This window comes from Balaenoptera musculus, chromosome X (genome assembly GCF_009873245.2).
Source record: "Balaenoptera musculus isolate JJ_BM4_2016_0621 chromosome X, mBalMus1.pri.v3, whole genome shotgun sequence".
NCBI lineage: Eukaryota > Metazoa > Chordata > Mammalia > Artiodactyla > Balaenopteridae > Balaenoptera > Balaenoptera musculus.
In genome coordinates, this window is record NC_045806.1 from 11651810 (window position 1) to 11677243 (window position 25434).

The 25434-nt window shown below is 37.5% G+C and overlaps 1 protein-coding gene across 2 annotated transcripts in view; it reads left to right on the forward strand.

Annotated features, from left to right (window-relative positions):
- MOSPD2 (motile sperm domain containing 2) overlaps window positions 1-25434 on the forward strand; it is a 62550-nt gene that overhangs the window by 30147 nt on the left and 6969 nt on the right. For both annotated transcript variants that reach the window (XM_036840212.1, XM_036840213.1), the window contains exons 9-13: window positions 14159-14335; window positions 15137-15249; window positions 17645-17741; window positions 18526-18622; window positions 19014-19143. In XM_036840212.1, the coding sequence (XP_036696107.1) occupies window positions 14159-14335; window positions 15137-15249; window positions 17645-17741; window positions 18526-18622; window positions 19014-19143 (614 nt within the window). The remainder of the gene's footprint in view (window positions 1-14158; window positions 14336-15136; window positions 15250-17644; window positions 17742-18525; window positions 18623-19013; window positions 19144-25434) is intronic.

Below are 25434 nucleotides of genomic sequence, written 5' to 3' on the forward strand. Positions count from 1 at the left end.
TCCCTAGTTTCATTTCTTATTTTTATTTCCAGGGATCTTTGTTACCTATATAAGCAACTATAGTAAATATGCAGTATATATATAAGCAACTATAGTATATATATAATTCTTTCTCGCTCCCACCTGTTTTAAAAAAGTAGTGTATTTATACACTTGTGTATCCTGCTTTTTTCTTCACGTCTAACAGATCATTCTAAATCAATATGTGATAAGTTGTCTTACTCTTGTTTATGGCTGCATAGTATTCCAGTGTCTAGAGATGAACCATAAATTGTTTAAGGAATAACCATAAGTTATTTAATTTCCTTTTGATGTGTCTTTAGTTTGCTTCCAGTTGTTTACTGTTGAACAGTTTTTAATTTAAAATGTAATATATACTGTCATTTCCATTTTTTGGAAATGATCTTACTACTTAGAAGTAAGAGACCAGGAGTAAGTAGATATGTGTTAAATTTTTAATACTCCATAACAATGAAACATATTTGGATAATGACTTTTTAAAGTAAACTGTGAAACCTATGGATTTGGTATGCTTTGGGTTAATTTGATTAATAATATTTCAATTATTTGATTTTTACAATCTACTTTGTACTGGCAAAATTGTTTTCAACTAGAACCAAAGGACTAGCAAAATGAAAAGTTTTGGTGTGTGCTTTACTTTGTCTTCTTTCATTTTAAAAAAGTTGAACCAATATTTTTTGGGGGGAGTTATCAACCTTTTATTTTTACAATACATCTTTTATTTGTACAATACATCTGGAACCTATCAAAGATCATCTCAGCGACTGAATAAAATATCTAAACCACAACTTACTCTTACTCTCCACGAGGATGGTGTGTTATACAGAAAGTTCTCAGAAAGTTCTCAGCAACTTTTGGCAACCAGCTAAAGATGATTTTAAAAAGGAAAAAAAAGAAAAGAAGAAATAGTACAAAGTCCCTAGACAACACTTATGATCTGAGACTCAGATTTATTTTAAAAGATAACAAATATATATTATCCTTAGGTCTGAGATTCTGTTTCCAGACTATCAGAACTCAACATAATTCTCCACAGAACTCCCAACACACTTCAACTCACTGCAAGAGAAACTGAGTGGGGTGGGGGTAACAGAAAATTAAATTTTTCCTATACAGACATGCACAATTATTTCTTCAGCCAAATTGGACCTTAAACTGGTTACAAGTATCTTGATTCCCAGACATCTGAAAAACCAAATGAAAAGTCTCTATTATTACTGAATGATGGTCATTAAAGATGGCTGCAGAGATGTTTCTTTTATCCCCCTTAAACATCCAATTATTTCTGTCTTTTTTTTTAACTTTTATTGGAGTATAGTTGCTTTAAAATGTTGTGTAAGTTTCAGGTGTACAGCCAAGTGAATCAGTTATACATATATATATACGTATATATCCATTCTTTTTTTTTTTTTTTTTTTTATATCCATTCTTTTTCAGATTCTTTTCCCATATATTACAGAGCGTTGAGTAGAGTTCCCTGTTCTATACAGTAGAACAAGCGACTGAGCAAGTCCTTGTTACTTATCTATTATATATATAGTAGTGTGTATATGTTAATCCCAATCTCCTAATTTATCACTACCCCCATGTTTCCCCTTTGGTAACCGTAAGTTTGATTTTGAGATCTGTGAGTCTGTTTCTGTTTTGTAAATAAGTTCATTTGTATCATTTTTTTTTTTTTTTTTTAAGAATTTCACTTTATTTATTTATTTATTGGCTGTGTTGGGTCTTCGTTTCTGTGCGAGGGCTTTCTCTAGTTGCGGCGAGCGGGGGCCACTCTTCATCGCGATGCGCGGGCCTTTCACTATCGCGGCCTCTCTTGTTGCGGAGCACAGGCTCCAGACGCGCAGGCTCAGTAATTGTGGCTCACGGGCCCAGTTGCCCCGCGGCATGTGGGATCTTCCCAGACCAGGGCTCGAACCCGTGTCCCCTGCATTGGCAGGCAGATTCTCAACCACTGCGCCACCAGGGAAGCCCTGTATCATTTTTTTATTAGATTCCACATATAAGTGATATCATGTGATACTTGTCTTTCTCTGTCTGACTTCACTTAGTATGATCATCTCTAAGTCCATCCATGTTGCTGCAAATGGCATTAATTCTTTCCTTTTATGGCTGAGTAATATTCCATTATATATATGTACCACATCTTCTTTATCCATTCCTCTCTTGGGCATTTAGGTTTCTTCCATGTCTTGGCTATTGCAAATAGTGCTGCAGTGAACGTTGGGGTACATGTATCTTTTCAAATTATGGTTTTCTCTGGATATATGCCCAGGAAGTGGGATTGCTGGATCATATGGTAATTATATTTTTAGTTTTTTAAGGAACCTCCATACTATTCTCCATAATGGTAGTACAAATTTTCATTCCCACCAACAGTGCAGGAGGGTTCGCTTTTCTCCACATCCTCTCCAGCATTTATGGTTTGTAGATTTTTTTTTTTTTAACGATGGCCATTCTGACCAGTGTGAGCTGATACCTCATTGTAGTTTTGATTTGCATTTCTCTAATAATTAGTTATGTTGAGCATCTTTTAATGTACTTCTTGGCCATCTGTATATCTTCTTTGGATAAATGGTCTATTTAGATCTTCCGCCCATTTTTTGATTGGGTTTTTTTGTTTGTTTTTTGTTTTTTTTTTTTAACTGCATAAGCTGTTTGTATATTTTGGACATTAATCCCTTGTTGGTCGCTTTGTTTACAAATATTTTCTCCCAATCTGTGGGTTGTCTTTTTGTTTTGTTTATGGTTTCCTTTGCTGTGCAAAAGCTTGTAAGTTTAATAAGGTCCCATTTCTTTATTTTTATTTTCATTTTTATTACTCTAGGTGGTGGAACAAAAAAGATATTGCTTCAATTTATGTCAGAGAGTGTTCTGCCTATGTTTTCTTCTAAGAGTTGTACAGTATCTGGTCTTACATTTAGGTCTTTGATCCATTTTGAGTTTACTTTTGTGTATGGTGTTAGAGAGTGTTCTAATTTCGTTCTTTTACATGTAGCTGTCCAGTTTTCCCAGCACCATTTACTGAAGAGACTGTCTTGCCTCCTTTGTCCTAGTTTAGTTGACCATAGGTTGGTGTGTTTATTTCTGGACTTCCTATCCTGTTGCATTGATCTATATTTCTGTTCTTGTGCCAGTACCATAATGTTTTGATTACTGTAGCTTTGTAGTATAGTCTCCAGATCGCTTTGGATATTTGGGGTCTTTTGTGTCTCCATACAAATTTTTAAATTTTTTGTTCTACTTCTGTGAAAAATGCCATTGGTAATTTGATACGAATTGCATTGAATCTGTAGATTGCCTTGGGTAGTGTAGTCATTTTGACAATATTGATTCTTCCAATCCAAAAACATGATATATCTTTCCATCTGTTTGTGTCATCTTCAGTTTATTTTATCAGCATCTTATAGTTTTCAGAGTACAGGTCTTTTGCTTCCTTAGGTAGGTTTATTCCTAGGTATTTTATTCTTTTTGATGTAATGGTAAATGGGATTGTTTCCTTAATTTCTCTTTCTGATCTTTCATTGTTAGTGTATAGGGATGCAAGAGATTTCTGTGTATTAGTTGTGGATCCTGCACCTTTACTGAATTCATGGATGAGCTCTAGTAAGTTTTCTGGTAGCATCTTTAGGATTTTCTATGTATAGTATCATGTTAATCTGTAAACGGTGACAGTTTTACTTCTTTTCCGTTTTGGATTCCTTTTATATCTTCTCTGATGGTTTTGGAAGTCCTATACACAGCAATGTACAAAAGTGGTGAGAGTGCACACCCTTGCCTTGTTCCTGATCTTAGAGGTAACGCTTTCAGCTTTTCACCATTGAGTATGATGTTAGCTGTAGGTTTGTCATAAATGCCTTTTATTATGTTGAGGTATGTTCCCTTTATGCCCACCTTCTGGAGAGTTTTTTTTTAATCATAAATGGGTGTTGAATTTTGTCAAAAGCTTTTTCTGCATCTATTGAGATGATCATATGGTTTTTATTCTTTGGTTTGTCAGTTTGGTGTATCACACTTACTGATTTGCGGATATTAAAAACCCTTGCATCCCTTTGGATAAATCCTACTTGATCTTGGTGTATGATCCTTTTAATGTATTGTTGGATACAGTTTGCTAGTATTTTGTTGAGGATTTTTACATCAATGTTCATCAGTGATATTGGCCTGTAATTTTCTTTTTTTCATCTCTTTGTCTGGTTTTGGTACCAGGGTGATGGTGGCCTCATAGAATGAGTTTGAGAGTGTTTCTTCCTGTGCAATATTTTGGAATAGTTTCAGAAGGATAGGTGTTAACTCTTCTCTAAATGTTTTATAGAATTCACCTATGAAGCCATCTGGTCCTGGAGTTTTGTTTCTTGGGAATTTTGTAGTCACAGTGTCCATTTCAGTACTTGTGATTGGTCTGTTCATATTTTCGGTTTCTTCCTGGTTCAGTCTTGGAAGGTTTTACCTTTCTAAGAATTTGTCCATTTCTTCCAGGTTGTCCATTTTATTGGCATAGAGTTCCTTGTGGTAGTCTCTTGTGATCCTTTGTATTTCTGTGGTGTTTCTTGTAATTTCTCCTTTTTCATTTCTAATTCTATTGATCTGAGCCCTCTCCCTTTTTTTTCTTGATGAGTCTGGTTAAAGGTTTATCAATTTTGTTTATTTTCTCAAAGAACCAGCTTTTAGTTTTATTGATCTTTGCTATTGTTTTCTTTGTTTCTATTTCATTTATTTCTGCTCTGATCTTTATGATTTCTTTCCTTCTGCTAACTTTGGGTTTTGTTTGTTCTTCTTTCTCTAGTTCCTTTAGGTGTAAGTTTAGATTGTTTATTGGAGATTTTTCTTATTTCTTGAGGTAGGCTTGTATCGCTATAAACTTCCCTCATAGAACTGCTTTTGCTGCATCCCATAGGTTTTGGATTGTCGTGTTTTCATTGTCATTTGTCTCTAGTTATTTTTTGATTTCCTCGTTGATTAATTCAGTGATCCATCGGTTGTTTATTAGTATATTGTTTAACTTCCACGTATTTGTGTTTTTTTACAGTTTTTTACTTGTAGTTGATTTCTGTCTCATAGCATTGTGGTCGGAGTAGATTGTTGATATGATTTCAGTTTTCTTAAATTTACTAAGGCTCACTTTGTGGTCCAGCATGTGATCAGTCCTGGAGAATGTTCCCCGTGTACGTGAGAAGAATGTGTATTCTGCTGCTTTTGGGTGGAATGCTCTATAAATATCAGTTAAGTCTATCTGGTCTAATGTGTCATTTAGGGCCTGTGTTTCCTTATTGATTTTCTGTCTGGATGATCTGTCCATTGATGTGAGGTGTTAAAAGTCCCCCACAATTATTGTGTTACTGTCAATTTCTCCTTTTATATCTGTTACCGTTTGCCTTATGTATTGAGGTGCTCCTAAGTTGGGTGCATATATATTTACAATTGTTATATCTTCTTCTTTGATTGATCCCTTGATCATTATGTAGTGTCCTTCTTTGTCTCTTATAACAGTCTTTCAAGTCTATTTTGTCTGATATGAGTATTGGCACTCCAGCTTTCTCTTGATTTCCATTTGCATGGAATACTTTTTTCAGTCCCCTCACTTTCAGTCTGTATGTCCCTAGATTTGAAGTGGGTCTCTTGTAGACAGCATATATACGGGTCTTATTTTTGTATCCATTCAGCCAGTCTATGTCTTTTGGTTTGAGCATTTAATCCATTTACATTTAAGGTAATTATCTGTATGTATGTTCTTATTGCCATTTTTTATTTTATTTTATTTTTTTGGCCGTGCTGCATGACTTGCAGGATCTTAGTTCCCCAACCAGGGATTGAACCCGGGCCATGGCAGTGAAAGCACCAAGTCCTATGCACTCGACTGCCAGGGAATTCCCTTCTTAATGCCATTTTGTTCATTGTTTTTTGCATTTGTTTTTGTACGTCTTTTTTCTCCCCTTCCTCTTTTGTTCTCTTGTGATTTGATGACTTACTTTAGTGTTCTGTTTGGATTCCTTTTTCCTTTTTGTGTGTCTATTGCAGATTTTTGGTTTGCGGTTACCATGTTTTGATATAGCAGTCTATATACAAATAAGATTGTTTTAAGTTCCTGGTCTTTTAATTTCAAATGCATTTCCAATATCCTGCATTTCTACTTCCCTCTTCTCATGATTGATGGTTTTGATAGCATATTTGTGTGTGGATTATTTCCTACCTTTACTGTTAGTTTGCCTTTACCAGTGAGCTTTTCCATTCATAATTTTCTTGTTTCTAGTTGTGGCCTTTTTTTCCCCCATCTAGAGAAGTTCCTTTAGCATTTGTTGCAAAGCTGGTCTGCTGGTGCTGAATTCTCTTAGCTTTTGCTTGTCAGTAATGCTGTTGATTTCTCTGTCGAATCTGAATGAGATCCTTGCTGATAGAGTAATCTTGGTTGTAGGTTTTTCCCTTTCATCTCTTTAAATATATCATGCCACTCCCTTCTGGTCTGCAGAGTTTCTGCTGAAAAATCAGCTGATCACATTCTGGGAGTTCCCTTGTATGTTTTGTTTTTTTTTTTTTACTTTGCTAATGTTGTTTTATTTATTTATTTATTTTTTAATCAGTCATCAATTTTATACACATCAGTGTATACATGTCAGTCCCAATCGCCCAGTTCAGCACACCACCATCCCCACCCCACCGCGGTTTTCCCCCCTTGGTATCCATACGTTTGTTCTCTGCATCTGTGTCTCAACTTCTGTCCTGCAACCCGGTTCATCTGTACCATTTTTATAGGTTCCACATACATGCGTTAATATACGATATTTGTTTTCCTCTTTCTGACTTACTTCACTCTGTATGACAGTCTCTAGATCCATCCATGTCTCAACAAATGACTCAATTTCGTTCCTTTTTATGGCTGAGTAATATTCCATTGTATATATGTACCACAACTTCTTTATCCATTCGTCTGTCCATGGGCATTTAGGTTGCTTCCATGACCTGGCTATTGTAAATAGTGCTGCAATGAACATTGGGGTGCATGTGTCTTTTTGAATTATGGTTTTCTCTGGGTATCTGCCCAGTAGTGGGATTGCTGGATCATATGGTAATTCTATTTTTAGTTTTTTAAGGAACCTCCATATTGTTCTCCATAGTGGCTGTATCAACTTACATTCCCACCAACAGTGCAAGAGGGTTCCCTTTTCTCCACACCCTCTCCAGCATTTGTTGTTTGTAGATTTTCTAATGATGCCCATTCTAACTGGTGTGAGGTGATACCTCACTGTAGTTTTGATTTGCATTTCTCTAATAATTAGTGATGTTGAGCAACTTTTCATGTGCTTCTTGGCCATCTGTATGTCTTCTTTGGAGAAATGTCTATTTAGGTCTTCTGCCCATTTTTGGATTGGGTTGTTTGTTTCTTTAATATTGAGCTGAATGAGCTGTTTATATATTTTGGAGATTAATCCTTTGTCCAATGATTCGTTTGCAAATGTTTTCTCCCATTCTGAGGGTTGTCTTTTCGTCTTGTTTATGGTTTCCTTTGCTGTGCAAAAGCTTTGAAGTTTCATTAGGTCCCATTTGTTTATTTTTGTTTTTATTTCCATTACTCTAGGAGGTGGATCAAAAAAGATCTTGCTGTGATTTATGTCAAAGAGTGTTCTTCCTATGTTTTCCTCTAAGAGTTTTATAGTGTCCGGTCTTACATTTAGGTCTCGAATCCATTTTAAATTTATTTTTGTGTATGGTGTTAGGGAGTGTTCTAATTTCATTCTTTTACATGTATCTGTCCAGTTTTCCCAGCACCACTTATTGAAGAGACTGTCTTTTCTCCATTGTATATTTTTGCCTCCTTTGTCATAGATTAGTTGACCATAGGTGCGTGGGTTTATCTCTGGGCTTTCTATCTTGTTCCATTGATCTGTGTTTCTGTTTTTGTGCCAGTACCATATTGTCTTGATTACAGTAGCTTTGTAGTATAGTCTGAAGTCAGGGAGTCTGATTCCTCCAGTTCCGTTTTTTTCCCTCAAAACTGCTTTGTCTATTCAGGGTCTTTTGTGTCTCCATACAAATTTTAAGATGATTTGTTCTAGTTCCGTAAAAAATGCCATTGGTAATTTGATAGGGATTGCATTGAATCTGTAGATTGCTTTGGGTGGTATAGTCATTTTCACAATATTGATTCTTCCAATCCAAGAACATGGTATATCTCTCCATCTGTTGGTATCATCTTTAATTTCTTTCAGCAGTGTCTTACAGTTTTCTGCATACAGGTCTTTTGTCTCCCGAGGTAGGTTTATTCCTAGGTATTTTATTCTTTTGGTTGCAGTGGTACATGGGAGTGTTTCCATAATTTCTGTTTCAGATTTTTCATCATCAGTGTATAGGAATGCAAGAGATTTCTGTGCATTAATTTTGTATCCTGCAACTTTACCAAATTCATTGATTACCTCTAGTAGTTTTCTGGTGGCATTTTTAGGATTCTCTATGTATAGTATCATGTCATCTGCAAACAGTGACAGTTTTACTTCTTCTTTTCCAATTTGTATTCCTTTTATTTCTTTTTCTTCTCTGATTGCCATGGCTAGGACTTCCAAAACTATGTTGAATAATAGTGGTGAGAGTGGACATCCTTGTCTTGTTCCTGATCTTAGAGGAAATGCTTTCAGTTTTTCACCATTGAGAATGATGTTTGCTGTGGGTTTGTCGTATATGGCCTTTATTATGTTGAGGTTCCCTCTATGCCCACTTTCTGGAGAGTTTTTATCATAAATGGGTGTTGAATTTTGTCAAAAGCTTTTTCTGCATCTATTGAGATGATCATATGGTTTTTCTTCTTCAATTTGTTAATATGGTGTATCACATTGATTGATTTGCATATATTGAAGAATCCTTGCATCCCTGGGATAAATCCCACTTGATCGTGGTGTATGATCCTTTTAATGTGTTGTTGGATTCTGTTTCCTGGTATGTTGTTGAGGATTTTTGCATCTATATTCATCAGGGATATTGGTCTGTAATTTTCTTTTTTTGTAGTATCTTTGTCTGGTTTTGGTATCAGGGTGATGGTGGCCTCATAGAATGAGTTTGGGAGTGTTCCTTCCTCTGCAATTTTTTGGAAGAGTTTGAGAAGGATGGGTGTTAGCTCTTCTCTAAATGTTTGATAGAATTCACCTGTGAAGCCATCTGGTCCTGGACTTTTGTTTGTTGGAAGATTTTTAATCACAGTTTCAATTTCATTACTTGTGATTGGTCTGTTCATATTTTCTGTCTCTTCCTGGTTCAGTCTTGGAAGGTTATACCTTTCTAAGAATTTGTCCATTTCTTCCAGGTTGTCCATTTTATTGGCATAGAGTTCCTTGTGGTAGTCTTTTGTGATCCTTTGTATTTCTGTGGTGTTTCTTGTAACTTCTCTTTTTTCATTTCTAATTTTATTGATTTGAGTCCTCTCCCTCTTTTTCTTGATGAGTCTGGCTAATGGCTTATCAATTTTGTTTATTTTCTCAAAGAACCAGCTTTTAGTTTTATTGATCTTTGCTATTGTTTCTGTTTCATTTATTTCTGCTCTGATCTTTATGATTTCTTTCCTTCGGCTAACTTTGGGTTTTGTTTGTTCTTCTTTCTCTAGTTCCTTTAGGTGTAAGGTTAGATTGTTTACTTGAGATGTTTCTTGTTTCTTGAGGTAGGCTTGTATCGCTATAAACTTCCCTCTTAGAACTGCTTTTGCTGCATCCCATAGGTTTTGGATCGTCGTGTTTTCATTGTCATTTGTCTCTAGGTATTTTTTTTATTTCGTCTTTGATTTCTTCAGTGATCTCTTGGTTATTTAGTAACGTATTGTTTAGCCTCCATTTGTTTGTGCTTTTCACGTTTTTTCCCCTGTAATTCATTTCTAATCTCATAGTGTTGTGGTCAGAAAAGATGCTTCATATGATTTCAACTTTCTTAAATTTACTGAGGCTTGATTTGTTACCCAAGGTGTGATCTATCCTGGAGAATGTTCTGTGCGCACTTGAGAAGAACGTGTAATCTGCTGTTTTTGGATGGAATGTCCTATAAATATCAACTAAATCTATCTGGTCTGTTGTGTCATTTAAAGCTTCTGTTTCCTTATTTATTTTCATTTTGGATGATCTGTCCATTGGTGTAAGTGAGGTGTTAAAGTCCCCCACTATTATTGTGTTACTGTCGATTTCCTCTTTTATAGCTGTTAGCAGTTGCCTTATGTATTGAGGTGCTCCTGTGTTGGGTGCATATATATTTATAATTGTTATAGCTTCTTCTTGGATTGATCTCTTGATCATTATGTAGTGTCCTTCCTTGTCTCTTATAACATTCTTTATTTTAAAGTCTATTTTATCTGATATGAGTATAGCTACTCCAGCTTTCTTTTGATTTCCATTTGCATGGAATATCTTTTTCCATCCCCTCACTTTCAGTCTGTATGTGTCCCTAGGTCTGAAGTGGGTCTCTTGTAGACAGCATATATATGGGTCTTGTTTTTGTATCCATTCAGCAAGCCTGTGTCTTTTGGTTGGAGCACTTAATCCATTCACGTTTAAGGTAATTATGGATATGTATGTTCCTGTGACCATTTTCTTAATTGTTTTGGGTTTGTTTTTGTAGATCCTTTTCTTCTGTTGTGTTTCCCACTTAGAGAAGTTCCTTTAGCATTTGTTGTAGAGCTGGTTTGGTGGTGCTGAATTCTCTTAGCTTTTGCTTGTCTGCAAAGCTTTTGATTTCTCCATCAAATCTAAATGAGATCCTTGCTGAGTAGAGTAATCTTGGTTGTAGGTTCTTCCCTTTCATCACTTTAAGTATATCTTGCCACTTCCTTCTGGCTTGTAGAGTTTCTGCTGAGAAATCAGCTGTTAACCTTGTGGGAGTTCCCTTGTATGTTATTTGTTGTTTTTCCCTTGCTGCTTTCAATAATTTTTCTTTGTCTTTAATTTTTGCCAATTTGATTACTGTGTGTCTCGGTGTGTTTCTCCTTGGGTTTATCCTGTATGGGACTCGCTGCGCTTCCTGGACTTGGGTGGCTATTTCCTTTCCCATGTTAGGGAAGTTTTCGACTATAATCTCTTCAAATATTTTCTCTGGTCCTTTCTCTCTCTATTCTCCTTCTGGGACCCCTATAGTGCAAATGTTGTTGCGTTTAATGTTGTCCCAGAGGTCTCTTAGGCTGTCTTCATTTCTTTTCATTCTTTTTTCTTTAGTCGGTTCCACAGCAGTGAATTCCACCATTCTGTCTTCCAGGTCACTTATCCGTTCTTCTGCCTCAGTTATTCTGCTATTGATTCCTTCTAGTGTAGTTTTCATTTCAGTTATTGTATTGGTCATCTCTGTTTGTTTGTTCTTTAATTCTTCTAGGTCTTTGTTAAACCTTTCTTGCATCTTCTCGATCTTTGCCTCCATTCTTATTCTGAGGTCCTGGATCATCTTCACTATCAGTATTCTGAATTATTTTTCTGGAAGGTTGCCTATCTCCACTTCATTTAGTTGTTTTTCTGGGGTGTTATCTTGTTCCTTCATCTGGTACATAGCCCTCTGCCTTTTCATCTTGTCTGTCTTTCTGTGAGTGTGTTTTCTGTTCCACAGCCTGCAGGATTGTAGTTTTTCTTGCTTCTGCTCCCTTGTATGTTATTTATTGCTTTAAATATTTTTTCTTTGCGTTTAATTTTTGTCACCTTGATTAATATGTGTCTCAGGGTGTTCCTGCTTGGGTTTATCCTGCATGGGACTCTCTGCACTTCCTGGACATGGGTGACTAATTCCTTTCCCATGTTAGGGAAGTTTTCAGCTATTATCTCTTCAAACATTTTCTCAGGTCCTTTCTCTCTCGTCCTTCTGGCATCCCTTTAATGTGAATGTTGGTGCATTTAATGTTGTCACAGAGGTATCTTCGGCTGCCCTCATTTCTTTTTGTTCTTTTTTCTCTATTCTGTTTCATGGCAGTGATTTCCACCATTCTGTCTTCCAGCTCATCTGTTCTTCTGCCTCATTTATTCTGCTATTGATTCCTTCTAGTGTATTTTTCATTTCAGTTATCATATTGTTCATCTGTGTTTGTTTTTTCTTTAGATCTTCTAGTTCCTTATTAAACATTTCTTGTATCTTCTCGGTCTGTGCTTCCATTCTTTTTCCAAGATCTTGGATCAACTTTACTGTCATTACTCTGCTTTCTTTTTCGGGTAGATTGCCTATCTCCACTTCATGCAGTTGTTCTTTTGGGGTTTTTATCTTGTTCCTTCATCTGGGACATAATCCTCTGCTGGTCTCATTTTGTCTAACATGCTGTGTTTGTGGTTTCTGTTCCTCAGCCTACAGGGTTGTAGTTCTTCTTGCTTCTGCTGTCTGCCCCCTGGTGGATGAGGCCAGTCTAAGAGGCTTTTGCAGGGAATTCCCTGGCGGTCCGGTGGTTAGGAGTCCATGCTTTCACTGCTGAGGGTGCACATTCAGTCCCTGGTTGGGGAAACTAAGATCCTTCAAGCCACACGGTGTGGTCAAAAAAAAAAAAAGCCATTTATTTAAGAGGCTTGTGCAGGTTTCCTGGTGGGAGGTACTGGTTCCTGCCCATTGGTATATGGAGCTGGGTCTTGTCCCTCTGGTGAGCAGCTGTGGGCTCAGGAAGACTTTAGGCAGAATGTCTGCTAATGGGTGGGGCTGTGTTCCCACCGTGTTGGTTGTTTGGCCCGAGGCATCCCAGCACTGGAGCCTATAGGCTGTTGGGTGGGGCCAGGTCTTGGTGAGAAAATGGCAGCCTCCAGGAGGGCTCATGCCAATGAGCACTCCCCAGAACTACCACCAGCAGTGTCTTTGTCCCCACAGTGAGCCACATCTGCCTCCCGCCTCATAAGGAGACCCTCCAATACTAGCAGGTATGTCTGGCCCAGGCTCCTGTGAGGTCACTGCTTTTTCCTGTGGGTCCTGGTGCTCATCAGACCTTATGTGTGTCCTCCAAGAGTGGAGTTTCTGTTTCCCCCCAGTCCTGTGGAATTCCGGTGATCAAACCCTGTTGGCCTTCAAAGCCAGATGCTCCTGGGGGCTCCTCCTGATGCCAGACCCTCAGGCTGGGCAGCCTGATGTGGGGCTCGGGACTTTCACTCCTGTGGGAGAACCTCTGCCATCTAATTATTTTCCAGTTTGTGGGTAGCCCACCCAGCAGGTATTCAATTTGATTTTATCGTGATTGCACCCCTCCTATCGTCTCGTTATGGCTTCTTGCCTTTGGATGTAGAATATATTTTTTGGTAGGTTCCAGTGTTTTTTTATCAATGTTTGTTTAGCAGTTAGTTGTGATTTTGGTGTTTTCATGAGAGGAGGTGAGCTCATGTCCTTCTACTCTGCCATCTTGTCTCTGCCCTCAATCAGAAATGTTTCATTTTGGCGTGCTCAATTTTTGTCAATATTTTTATGCCTTCTAGGTTTCATGTTTTACTTAGAAAAGGCCTTCCCTTACTTAGGTTTTGTGTTTTTGGGGTTTTGTTGTTTTTTTAATTCTCCTATGTGTTGTTCTGGAGCTTACGTTGTTTTTTAAAAATATACACACACATTTAAAGCTTTTATTCATCTGAAATTTTTTTTGGTGTAAAGAATGAGCTAGGGACTTCCCTGTCGTCCAGTGGTAAAGAATCCACCTTCCAATGCAGGGGACACGGGTTCGATCCCTGGTCAGGGGACTAAGATCCCACATGCTGCGGGGCAACTAAGCCCGCACGCCACAACTACTGAGCTCGTGTGCCTCAATGAGAGAGCCCTCATGCCGCAAACTACAGAGCCCATGCACTCTGGAGCCCGCGCACCACAACTGCAGAGCGCATGCGCCACAGCTAGAGAGAGAAAACCCACACGCCACAACTAGACAGAAGTCCGTGCGCTGCAACGAGAGATCCCACATGCCACAACTAAGACCCGACACAGCCAAAAAAATAAATAAATTTTTCTAAAAAAAAAGAATGAGCTAAAGATCCAATTTGGTTCTTTTACAGATGGCTGGCCAGTTGTCCCACACCACATCCTTTTTCTCCCTTGCTGTTTCGAAATGCTTGCTTTGTTTTAAATTTCACTGTCTAATTAACTCTGTTTTCTTGGCCAGAGGAATGGATTTTAACTTTACTAAGAGAATTATTTCTCCACCCACCTCTTAGCAAGCTGATACAAAATTCTTTTCTCTCAGGATCCTTTCAAGTATAGCTATCCACCACTTATAGATGATGACTTCCAGACACCGTTGTGTGAAAATGGGCCTATTGCCAGTGAGGATGAAGCTTCAAGTAAAGAAGATATAGAAAGTGATGGCAAAGAAACCTTGGAAACAATTTCTAATGAAGAACAAACAGCTCTTCTTAAAAAGGTAATTTTCACAAAAAAAATGAAATTGAGACAAAAGCTGTGACCTAGCCCCAATTCTACCACTAGCTGGCTATGTAATTTTAGGTAATTCACTTAACTTGCTGCCCTTCCACATCTTTGTACGTAAAAAGAAAGAGGAAGGATGGCACTAGTTGACTGGTAGTGTGCTACAGTATATAAAAGGTTGATTCCCTGCTTTTGTATAAAAATTGGCTAAACACATCTTAAAAGAATCCTTTTATCTAAAATATTTTTTATCTATCTAAAATAAATAAAAAGTAATTAACTGAAAACATTACCTTGATCTACTTTCTCTTTTTCATTTTTAAAGAACACTTAGTTATGTTTTTATGAGATATCAGGGACTTGATAGAGGGATAAATATATTGCAATGTAGAACAGATTTTAAAACGCTTACAAGGGAGGGGAATTCCCTGGTGGTCCAGTGGTTAGGACTCTGTGCTCTCACTGCTGAGAGCCCTGGTTCAATCTCTGGCTGGGGAACTTAGATCCCACAAGCCGTGTGGGGCAGCCAAAAAAATAAAAATAAAAACTCTTAAGGGAAAGACCATGTTACATTTTCTAAAGGGGCCTGTTTACATAGTAGGCACTCAAATATAGGTTAATCATCAGGTTACTATATGTTAAATATATAATTTAGATATAATAAACCTATGTTAAAGATTGTAATTTGGATTGAGTCACTATAATGCTTACTTTTTGACCTAATGAACTTCCTGTCAGTGTGAAATTCAGTTTCTTTATCTTTCTTTCTTCATATATATATATTTTTTGTCTTTAGGTTAACATAACGGAACCTACTTCCAAAGCAGAAGAGAATGAAAAAGTTGATTCCAAAACGAAAGCTTTCAAGAAACCATTGAGTGTGTTTAAAGGGCCCTTATTACACATCAGGTACTAGTTGAGGATTTTATTAGCTGTGCTTTCATAATATATCTTGATCATTTTGAGGGAACTGCAAAATTAAGAAAACTTCTGGACTGTTTTTGAAACTGGAAATATAAAATTAAGGGTTATCTGAAGACTCACCTTGGTTTCCAGATATAGTGGATATTTGTAGCTACCTTTTTGTTATTTATTCTGTTGAGTGTGTTTAAAGGGCCTTTATCCCACATCAGGTAATAAGAGTGAATATTCATATATTAACAACAAATCTGAATGACGTGTATTTTTCTCATTTTACTGATAGTGTTTGACTTGCACAAGTTTGAGGTTGCCAGAAATGACACTGAAGTAGCCATTTATCAATTTGACCTTCCAAAAGCTAAAGCTGAACCAGAAAAATAGGGTTTTTACCAAAGCCAAATTTCAGCACATCTCTATTTTTCTTTCTAGGTTGTTCAATCCAAAAAAATTCAGTATTGTTTCCTTATCATTATGTAAAGACCTTTCTCACTAATGATGCTTTTGGTTGGTAAATCTGTACAGCCTTATGTTAATACTGCTTTACCAACTTTATTTAGTAATGGCCTACTGTATCATTTTCTATCCCTTTACTTGAAACCTTTCTATGTAACTGTTAAAGACTCATGAACAGTAGAGCCAGACATTTTAAACATCAAATCTGAAATTCTCTGACAAGATTAGTTTGTTTACATATATTTTGATTACTGTTCTATTTGGATTTATCTTCACCATCTGCATGAGTGTGTGTGTGAGAGGGAAGGAGGGAAACACATGTGCATGTTCTCTTTTCCATGGTTTTTCTTTGTCGTTCCCCCACTTTGGAATTTGTTTGTTTCCCATTTTTCCCTCTACTAGTTTGGAAGTTACTGTTTTTTCTCTGGAGGCCTGTCAAAACCATAGGTCCTGGCTTATAACTATCAACGTATGGCTAGAAGATCCGGCTAGGGAGAAAGCCAACTCTGCAATGCCCACCCATCCCTCCAGAAAATCAGTGCTTATCCTACACACACACACAGGGACCTAACCAACCTCTGTCTCCCTAGAGCTTTTCATGGTTTCTGTGCTGGATACTGAGAGCAGTTCTGAGATCCATAACCTTCCTGTCTTTTCTGTGGTATATTTCAGATTGGGTTTTAAAAAGACACCAGCAACCATGCTAATTTATGTCTTGTCCAAAGCTGGGCACAGCTCTCCTGGGAGAGCACTTATTTTAAAATTTGTGTTCTTTACATGAATAAATGTCTCTGATATGCAGATATTCCTGATATAAAATGAATCTATTTAAAGGTGGAGCTCAAAGTCAAGGGCTATCTGAAGAATTCACCTTTTTATCTAAAAATCACAGTCCGGGTTTCCCTGGTGGCACAGTGGTTAAGAATCCGCCTGCCAATGCAGGGGACACGGGTTCGAGCCCTGCTCCGGTAAGATCCCACATGCTGCGGAGCAACTAAGCCTGTGTGCCACAACTACTGAGCCTGCGCTCTAGAGCCCGAGAGCCACAACTACTGAAGCCCGTTTGTCTAGAGCCCCTGCTCTGCAACGAGAAGCCACCCAATGAGAAGCCCGTGCACTGCAACAAAGAGTAGCCCCAGCTCACCGCAACTAGAGAAAAGCCCATGTGCAGCAACAAAGACCCAATGCAGCCAAAAATAAAAATAAATTTTTTTAAAAGTAAGTAAATAAGTAAAAATCACAGTCCTTTGCATTATTTGGAGGCACCCGATTTGGCTCATGTAATTAAACTACACAAACTTTGCTTGAGTCTTTTTATTTTTAATATACAGTGGCCAGTAATAGTAAAATTTGCATTTTGAGCCTCACTGATTTTTTGACAATTTTTTCCTGTAGTTCCCACCCCATACTTTGTGTTTATCTCCTTCCATATTACTTAGAAAAAACCTTTCTATAGTCAGGACTTATTCTTTTACTTAAATACATCCCTGATGATCTTTTTAAGTTATACTCTTTTCTGTTGATGTATAAAAATGTGCCCCATTCTAATGTTTGTAATTAGGTAAAGTTGAAGCAGGAATTTCTTCTCTGATTTTTATCTATCAATCAATCACCTACCAAAGAGTTTTAATAAATAAACCTTAAGGTGGTGCTGATTATAGGACTAATTCAGAATTCCTAATTCACTCCTGTTCTTTCCTATTTTGCTTTTAGATCTTGGGGGAAACCATAGGACATTTAAATAGCGTGCATTGAATCAGTAAGATTAAAATACAAAATATATTAGGTAATTGTTTTGTAATCTTCTTTGATGAAATCTCTTTATACAAATGAGTGTAAAATATTAACCAAATATTTTTCTTCAAGCTGATGATTAGATTGTCATTTATTCTGAGCAATACCATTGGCTTATGCTTTTGTTGCCACCTAGCCCAGCGGAAGAACTGTATTTTGGAAGTACAGAATCTGAAGAGAAGAAAGCTTTAATAGTGTTGACAAATGTAACGAAAAACATAGTGGCATTTAAGGTAAATATCTGAAAGACATAAATTATGTGTGAAAATTGAAAGATTGATAATTTTGAACTTGCACAGTATTTTTATTTATATTTTTAGGCTTATACTGCCTTCTATCTCTAACCGTGTGTCACAGCTTATCTAAAATTTTCCGAGGTCTGTATCTTAGTCTTTAATGTGCAGTAATAGGGTACTGTCCAAATTAGTCCCAGGATTTAATGTTTGTTTTTAAAAAAAAAAAAAAAGAATCACTTTTCATTGTATGAATAATTTAATTCATAGAGAGAGTGAAAAAATAAAACTATAAAATCTAAAGTGCATTTTCCCCCAAAAGTGTGGTATATTCTGGAGTATAGTTTATACTGGATACTAACCTGACAGACACTGAGCATTAAGTGTAACAGGACTGAGCCCACCACTGCCCCATACTGTAGGGTATTCCTTCCTTAAATCATCTACTTCCTAGTGTCCTTTGATTACTGCTTTTAAATTTCTGGACACTATTGTAACATGTGTTCTAATGTGTGTTGTTTTTTGAACATGAATTATTAAATTCAGGTGATTAACAGGATAAATATTTAACAGTTGGATTTCTTTTTTTAATTTAAGTGACAGACTGATGAGTGTTTTTTTCTACTCGATTGAGATGCTTTTTTCCTGCAGATGGGAAAATATATATTCTATACATAACCACCAAGATTGTTTTGTAGACTTTATTAATGATTTTTAAGTCATTTTAAAGCCATTTGCCCCCAGAGAGTGTAAAGGTCATGTGACTACTGTTTTTTATAAACAGGTGAGAACAACTGCTCCAGAAAAGTACAGAGTCAAGCCAAGCAACAGCAGTTGTGACCCGGGTGCATCAGTTGATATAGTTGTGTCTCCCCACGGGGGTGAGTTGTCACCTGGCTGGCCACAGTGGGGTGTTATGGGGGGCCTGGGGCTGGGTGATGACTCAGCAAAGCTGGACTGGAATCTAGAAATTAGCAGGGTATCAGCAAGTCACCTCGCCACACTCTGGGCATCTGTTTTCTCACCTGTAAAATGAGACGGGTGAATGGCTGTCATTAAAACAAAATTTTTTTTAACAACAAGTAGAATTGAATTTCAAACAAAAAAATTCATCTTCTTTAGGAGAACTTTTTCCTTTTTTAAGATAGTTCCATATTATTCTTTTTCCTTAGTGTTGTTTTCTAGAATAATGCCTAAGCCACATAGCCAACCCTATGTCCCTTTGTAAAGGTTCCTGTTTGTTATATAATAAGTTACCTTTTTGGAATGCAGGTTTAACAGTCTCTGCCCAAGACCGTTTTCTGATCATGGCTGCAGAAATGGAACAGTCATCTGGCACGGGCCCAGCAGAATTGACTCAGTTCTGGAAAGAAGTTCCTAGAAACAAAGTAATGGAGCATAGGTATGCTTTTCCCTTACAGGCTCTCAAATTGCAATGGGAAAAATCCCAAAGAGGAATGCACCTACACGGGCTAAGCAGGCATCCCTTCCTCCTGGCATTTGGCAGATATCTAGGCTTACACTGTGGGCCCCAACCCCTACAAGGCTCTGGGGTACCCAGGTGAATAAGACCTGGAGTTTCTCTAGGAGATTTGCTTGCCAGCCTGTGCAAGAATCTGGATGTGCCAAAATTACAAACACAGATTTTCTCTTACAGCAGTTACCTTTGTAGGAATGCTCACCTTATGTACTAGAATGTTTGCTGCAGTGAAACATTGTTTCACAGAAATTGTTTGTAGTTAGTGAAAAATGGAAAAGAACCTAAATGTTCATCAGTAGAGTAATAGTGAAATGCATTTGAGAAGGAGTACTCTGAAGCCATTCAAAAGAGTGTAGTACGTCTGTTTGTTCTGATACAGGGAAAAGACATCTGTGATATACTATTAGGAAAAGAAAAAAACCTACTCACAGAAAAATATGTATGACAATTATCCTATTTAATAGAAAACCCTGTGACTAATATAGGCATACACATGTATGTCTGTGCATGTGTGCAAAAAAGATGTATAGAAAAGAGGAGGAGAATAGAGAAGAAGGTTGGTTGTGGGGTTTTTTTCGGAGCGTGCCCAGTTTTGCCCCCCAAGGGACGCTTGTCAATACCTGGAGACATTGTTGGTTGTCATAACTGGACAGTGGGGTGCTGTGGGCATCTAGTAGGTGGAGACCAGGGATGCTACTCAGTATCCCACCATGCACAGGACAGCTCCCCATGACGAAGAATGATCCGGCCCAAGATGGCAGTGGTGCCAAGATTGAGAAAGCTCAGTTGAGGGTAGTTAAGGATGGCCACACTGATGACATTTGAGTAGGACCTGAAGGAAATGAGAGTAGGCCACATAGATAATGGGGAAAAGAGCTTTGCAGGTAGAGGGAACCATAAATGAAAAAGATGTGTGCTTGGCCTGGGTGAGGAACAGCAAGGAGGTCAGTGTAGCCTGAATCCAGTAAGGGATGCCAGATCATTGCCATAGTGAGAACTTCTGATTTTGAGAGGAGAGACCATTAGTTGGTGCTGAGCAGAGCCATGAGGTGATCGGCTTGTTTTTTGTTTTTTTTTTTAAAGGATTACTCTGGGAGGCTTTGTAGAAAAATAGACTGTGGGCAGACATAGGTGAAAGAGTGATACTGAGTTAACAACACTTAGACTAGCGCTGGCATATAGCAAGTTCTATTTAAGTGTGTTACCCTTATTTATTCATTTAGTCACTAAAACAACCCTAGGTCATAGGTAGTTATTTTTCCCATTTTATAGACGAGAAGCTGAGAAACCTAGTAAGGGTTGTGGTTGAGTTGAATCTTCAAATAAGGAGTTGAAAGAATACAGATGTGGCTGGAACAGAGTGTGAGAGGATCCATAGTAAGAAAAGAATGTTGGAGGCAGACAGCACCCAGAGGAGCAGCTTGGGCACCATTGTAAAACCACTGGGAGAACGTCGACCTGGTCTGAAATGCCTTGGACAAGATTACCCTTTGCGGGCAATTCATAGAGCGTAGGAGAACAAGAAGAATAAGAATGGGCCTGGGAAGACGAGCTTTATTTCCTCTAGGCTAGGTCTAACTTGTACCCAGCGAGAGAGGGTGAAAGTTAGACAGACAGAGCTCAGAGGAATATTTAGTAGCCAAATGAAGGAGGACAATACAGGGAGTCAGGAGGGAAAGCAGTAGGTGAGCTGTGTCATTAAGGCCCAGGTTAGAGTGTGTTTCACAAAGTGCTGCCAATGTCAGTCAAGGATGAGGTGTGAGAGCTGGCCATTGCTGGTGACCTGATGGAGATAATTGATGACCTCACGGGGAACACTTTCAGTTGGTAGGAGCCAGATGCCAAAGAAACAGAGGTAGGAAGACTTCTGGAGGTTTGGCTTGTTGGGGAGGGACCAGGGTCATAGTTGGAAGGAAGACTGTGTTGTTGGGAAGGGGTTGTTTGGGATTTTGTAATGGGAGATATTTGAGCGTTGTTTAAAACCATAGTAAGGACCATTTCAGAAGGAGAGGCTGACCTTACAAGATAAACCATTGACAGTGAAATTCCTGAGAAAGTTAGAAGGAACAGAACCTGAAGCCGAGGTAGGAAGGAACACAGGTCTAGATAAGGCTCATGCCAGTTGTGACGTGTTTTTAGATGGAGTAGACGTTTAAATTTTCAAGTTATGTTTCAGGAGGGCCTACTTTTGAAGTTCTTACGAAACAGTACCTCAAAATTATGGGGTTTTTTTCTTTCTTTTTGGTTTTGTTATACATGAGTTGCTTTGTAAATCAACTTCTAATGGCTTGCTGTTCTGTAACTGTCAAAAGAGAATCACTTACCTCACAGAAACAGGGAGACTTGGTGGTTTGGTACTGAAGGCCCAGGTGAAAGCACTGCCTCCCATCTAGAAAGGGTGGTTTCCTTCACATCGTAAGATCAGGTGAATTCTACTGAGTATCATATAAAAAACTTTTCTTAGGTTATTGAGCACTGTGTGTAATCGTGTTATTTATACCTGCATTAAGAAGCTGGAGGATGTAGGAAAGGAAAAATAATTTTCCCTCTACCCTTCTAAGTTCTTGGCTGAGACCCACTGTAATAAAAGACAGACGAACAGGAGAGAAAAAGAAGTTTCATAACATGGATACCTCCTGTATATGTGGGAGAGACCCAGGAGAACTGAGTAACTCTCCCAAATGGCCCAAGCCACCACGTTCGATACCATCTCCAGTGATAGACAAAAGAAAGATGTTGTGGGGTGGAGGAAAGCTATCAGGAAAAGCACAGTAAACAAGGGTAAGGTTATTATGCCAATTTAGGCAAATTCCTCTCTTCTTGAGGTCCCCAAAATATTGAGGTTCCTGAGCTTGCCAGGAAGTGACTTTCCTTACTCACCTAGTAAGGCTGTCTGGAACCCTGTAAGCAAGGTACCAGGTCAGTTGTTTCCAAGGGTCTTTAGTTCCTTAAAGCCATCTGGTCATATCCGACTTGATGCATTTCATTTTCAAATATGACATTCAAGTCAAAACCTTGATAATACAACCATGTTTCCAATTGTGTCCTGTTACAAGGAGAACAGATTCTCATTGAACTTGTGCAAATAACTATATCACCATGAAAATGAGAATATTCACTAAGAGTTTCTAAATTCTGGAGGGATCAGGTATGGAGAAAAATTGTCTCAATTCTGCTTACAAAGGTAAAATTCACCAAATTGCAGTAAATCATAGATAGCTTAAGAGGAAAAGTTTCCCTTAAATCTGGAGAAACAAAACATGTTTCAAACAAAAAGTCATAAAAAGTATAATCATTCTCATCAATTCATTCAATCCCATGTTATTAATTTTTTTTCTGCTTGAATTCAGTTTTTTCCATTAGTTCTGGAAATTCTTACCCAGCTCAGTTTTACAATCTTCAAGTTATCAGAAACCTGTGTTCTAGAGTACTTGTCAGAGTCCTTTTTGTGAATCTCTTTGAAGGTGAAACATGTTTCTATACAAATACAATCAAGAAGGTTTAGTATTCTTATTTGACAATGTGTCCCACGTAATTTAACATATCAAATAAGCCTAAGTGGTTTAATATCTTTTTATAAAGAGAGAGAACACATCTTTTGAGATGTTCCAGGGGCCCTGGGGAAAATCCCAAAGTTAGTTTGAGGTCAAAAAGACTTCAGTTAGAATTTGATTTGGGGAAGTTTGTCAAAAATATCAAAAGGTTTTGGACGCTTGACTAAATAGAATCATAAATCATTATGAAACAATACTTAATTATCCAGTTAACCAAAGTGACAGTTAAAAACATTTCAAAGGCAAATACAGAAGGTCACATAGTTGCGAGCAAAACTTAGCCTTAATCTTAAAACTGAGTCTTTTAATCAAAGACCTGATGATAAAGATAACATGAAGCACAGGAAATTATTTTGATAAAATGCAAAATCTTTGCTTTCTAGGCAGATTACTTAAAAAGGTAAAGAAAAACCTTTCACAATCTCTTATCAGGAGCAGACCAGACCAACAGCCCATTAAAACTGTCCTCTTAGCAAAAAAAGAAAATTTAGTTTTATGTAATTACACTAAGCTTATTAAGCTTATTTTTAAAACCCTTAAAACAAATTTATTCAATTTTAGCCAGCTTGACTACACAAGGTAAAATTTTCTCTTTCTCTCTTCCCAACTTTCTGTATCCAGTTAGTTTGTCCTTTATTCTCCTACTTTCTACTCTGAAGTAACTATAGCTCTACTTTAGGATAAAATCACTTTCACTTCCCTTAACAAAAATGCATCTCCCTACTTCTCTTGGCCAAAAACACATCCTAATTCTTATGTACAGGGTTGATATACTTATTTCTAGTCGTTTTAATAATCCTTAGAAACCTTACTTCCTAGGGAAAACTAATAAATAAGCATTTGCAGTCTGTTACACCAGCATTCTTTAGATTGGCAAATTTATGAATATATTTCATAACTTCTAGAAATTATGAATATATTTCATAATTTCTAGAAGTAGATACTTCCTCATAGTATTTCACTGTGGCACAAGATATGTTTACTAATATACCCAAATAGCTTTCATTCTGTAATAAGAAGCCAAAAGTAGATAAACCTATGTGTAGTAATTAATGTTTAAGTATTTTATCTTATTTGGAAATGATCTAGATATTCAGTGAATTTCCTATCATTTAACTGAGCAAAACTCTAAAGTTTCAAGTTACCAAAGACATTTGGAAAACTGTTTTTAAAGATATACCAATAAAACATACTCATTGCTGATAAGTTCACCTAACTTTTATCTCGCTGACATGTATCTAAATCACTTGCTCCCAACAATTGTTTAGACTCTTCACACAAACGCCAGGAGACATTACGCAAAATCAGCCATCATGCCAAGGCGGTGTTCTTGCTGACAAATTTTGTAACAGAGATAACATGAACTTATTTGAATAGTAAGCCCAGGTAGAATAAAGGTTGCATGTCTCTATTATATCTAATGTTGCTAACTCTGAAGACCTGCCTGTCTAATTAAACCAACCAATTAACCCAGTTTGTTTGTTTTCTATTGAAGTATAATTGATTTACATTATATTAGTTTCAGGTATTCAACATAGTGATTTGATATTTTTATAGATTATACTCCATTTAAAGTTATTATAAAATAATGGTTGTATTCTCTGTGCTATACATTACATCCTTGTATCTTATTTTTTTACATCTTTATTGGAGTATAATTGCTTTACAATGGTGTGTTAGTTTCTGCTGTATAACAAAGTCAATCAGCTATACATATACATATATCCCCATATCTCTTCCCTCTTGTGTCTCCCTCCCTCCCACCCTCCCTATCCCACCCCTCTAGGTGGTCACAAAGGACCGAGCTGATCTCCCTGTGCTTTGAGGCAGCTTCCCACTAGCTATCGATTTTACATTTGGTAGCGTATATATGTCCATGCCACTCTCACTTCATCCCAGCTTACCCTTCCCCCTCCCTGTGTCCTCAAGTCCATTCTCTACGTCTGTGTCTTTATTCCTGTCCTGCCCCTGGGTTCTTCGGAACCTTTTTTTTTTTTTTCTTAAGATTCCATATATAGGTGTTAGCATACAGTATTTGTTTTTCTCTTTCTGACTTACTTCACTCTGTATGACAGACTCTAGGTCCATCCACCTCACTACAAATAACTCAATTTCGTTTCTTTTTATGGCTGAAGAATGTTCCACTGTATATATGTGCCACATCTTCTTTATCCATTCATCTGTCGATGGACACTTAGGTTGCTTCCATGTCCTGGCTATTGTAAATAGTGCTGCAATGAACATTGTGGTACATGACTCTTTTTGAATTATGGTTTTCTCAGGGTATATGCCCAGTAGTGGGATTGCTGGGTTGTATGGTAGTTCTATTTTTAGTTTTTTAAGGAACCTCCATACTGTTCTCCATAGTGGCTGTATCAATTTACATTCCCACCAACAGTGCAAGAGGGTTCCCTTTTCTCCACACCCTCTCCAGCATTTGTTGTTTGTAGATTTTCTGATGATGCCCATTCTAACTGGTGTGAGGTGATACCTCATTGTAGTTTTGATTTGCATTTCTCTAATGATTAGTGATGTTGAGCATCCTTTCATGTGTTTGTTGGCAATCTGTATATCTTCTTTGGAGAAATGTCTCTTTAAGTCTTCTGCCCATTTTTGGAATGGGTTGTTTGTTTTTTTTGATATTGAGCTGCATGAGCTG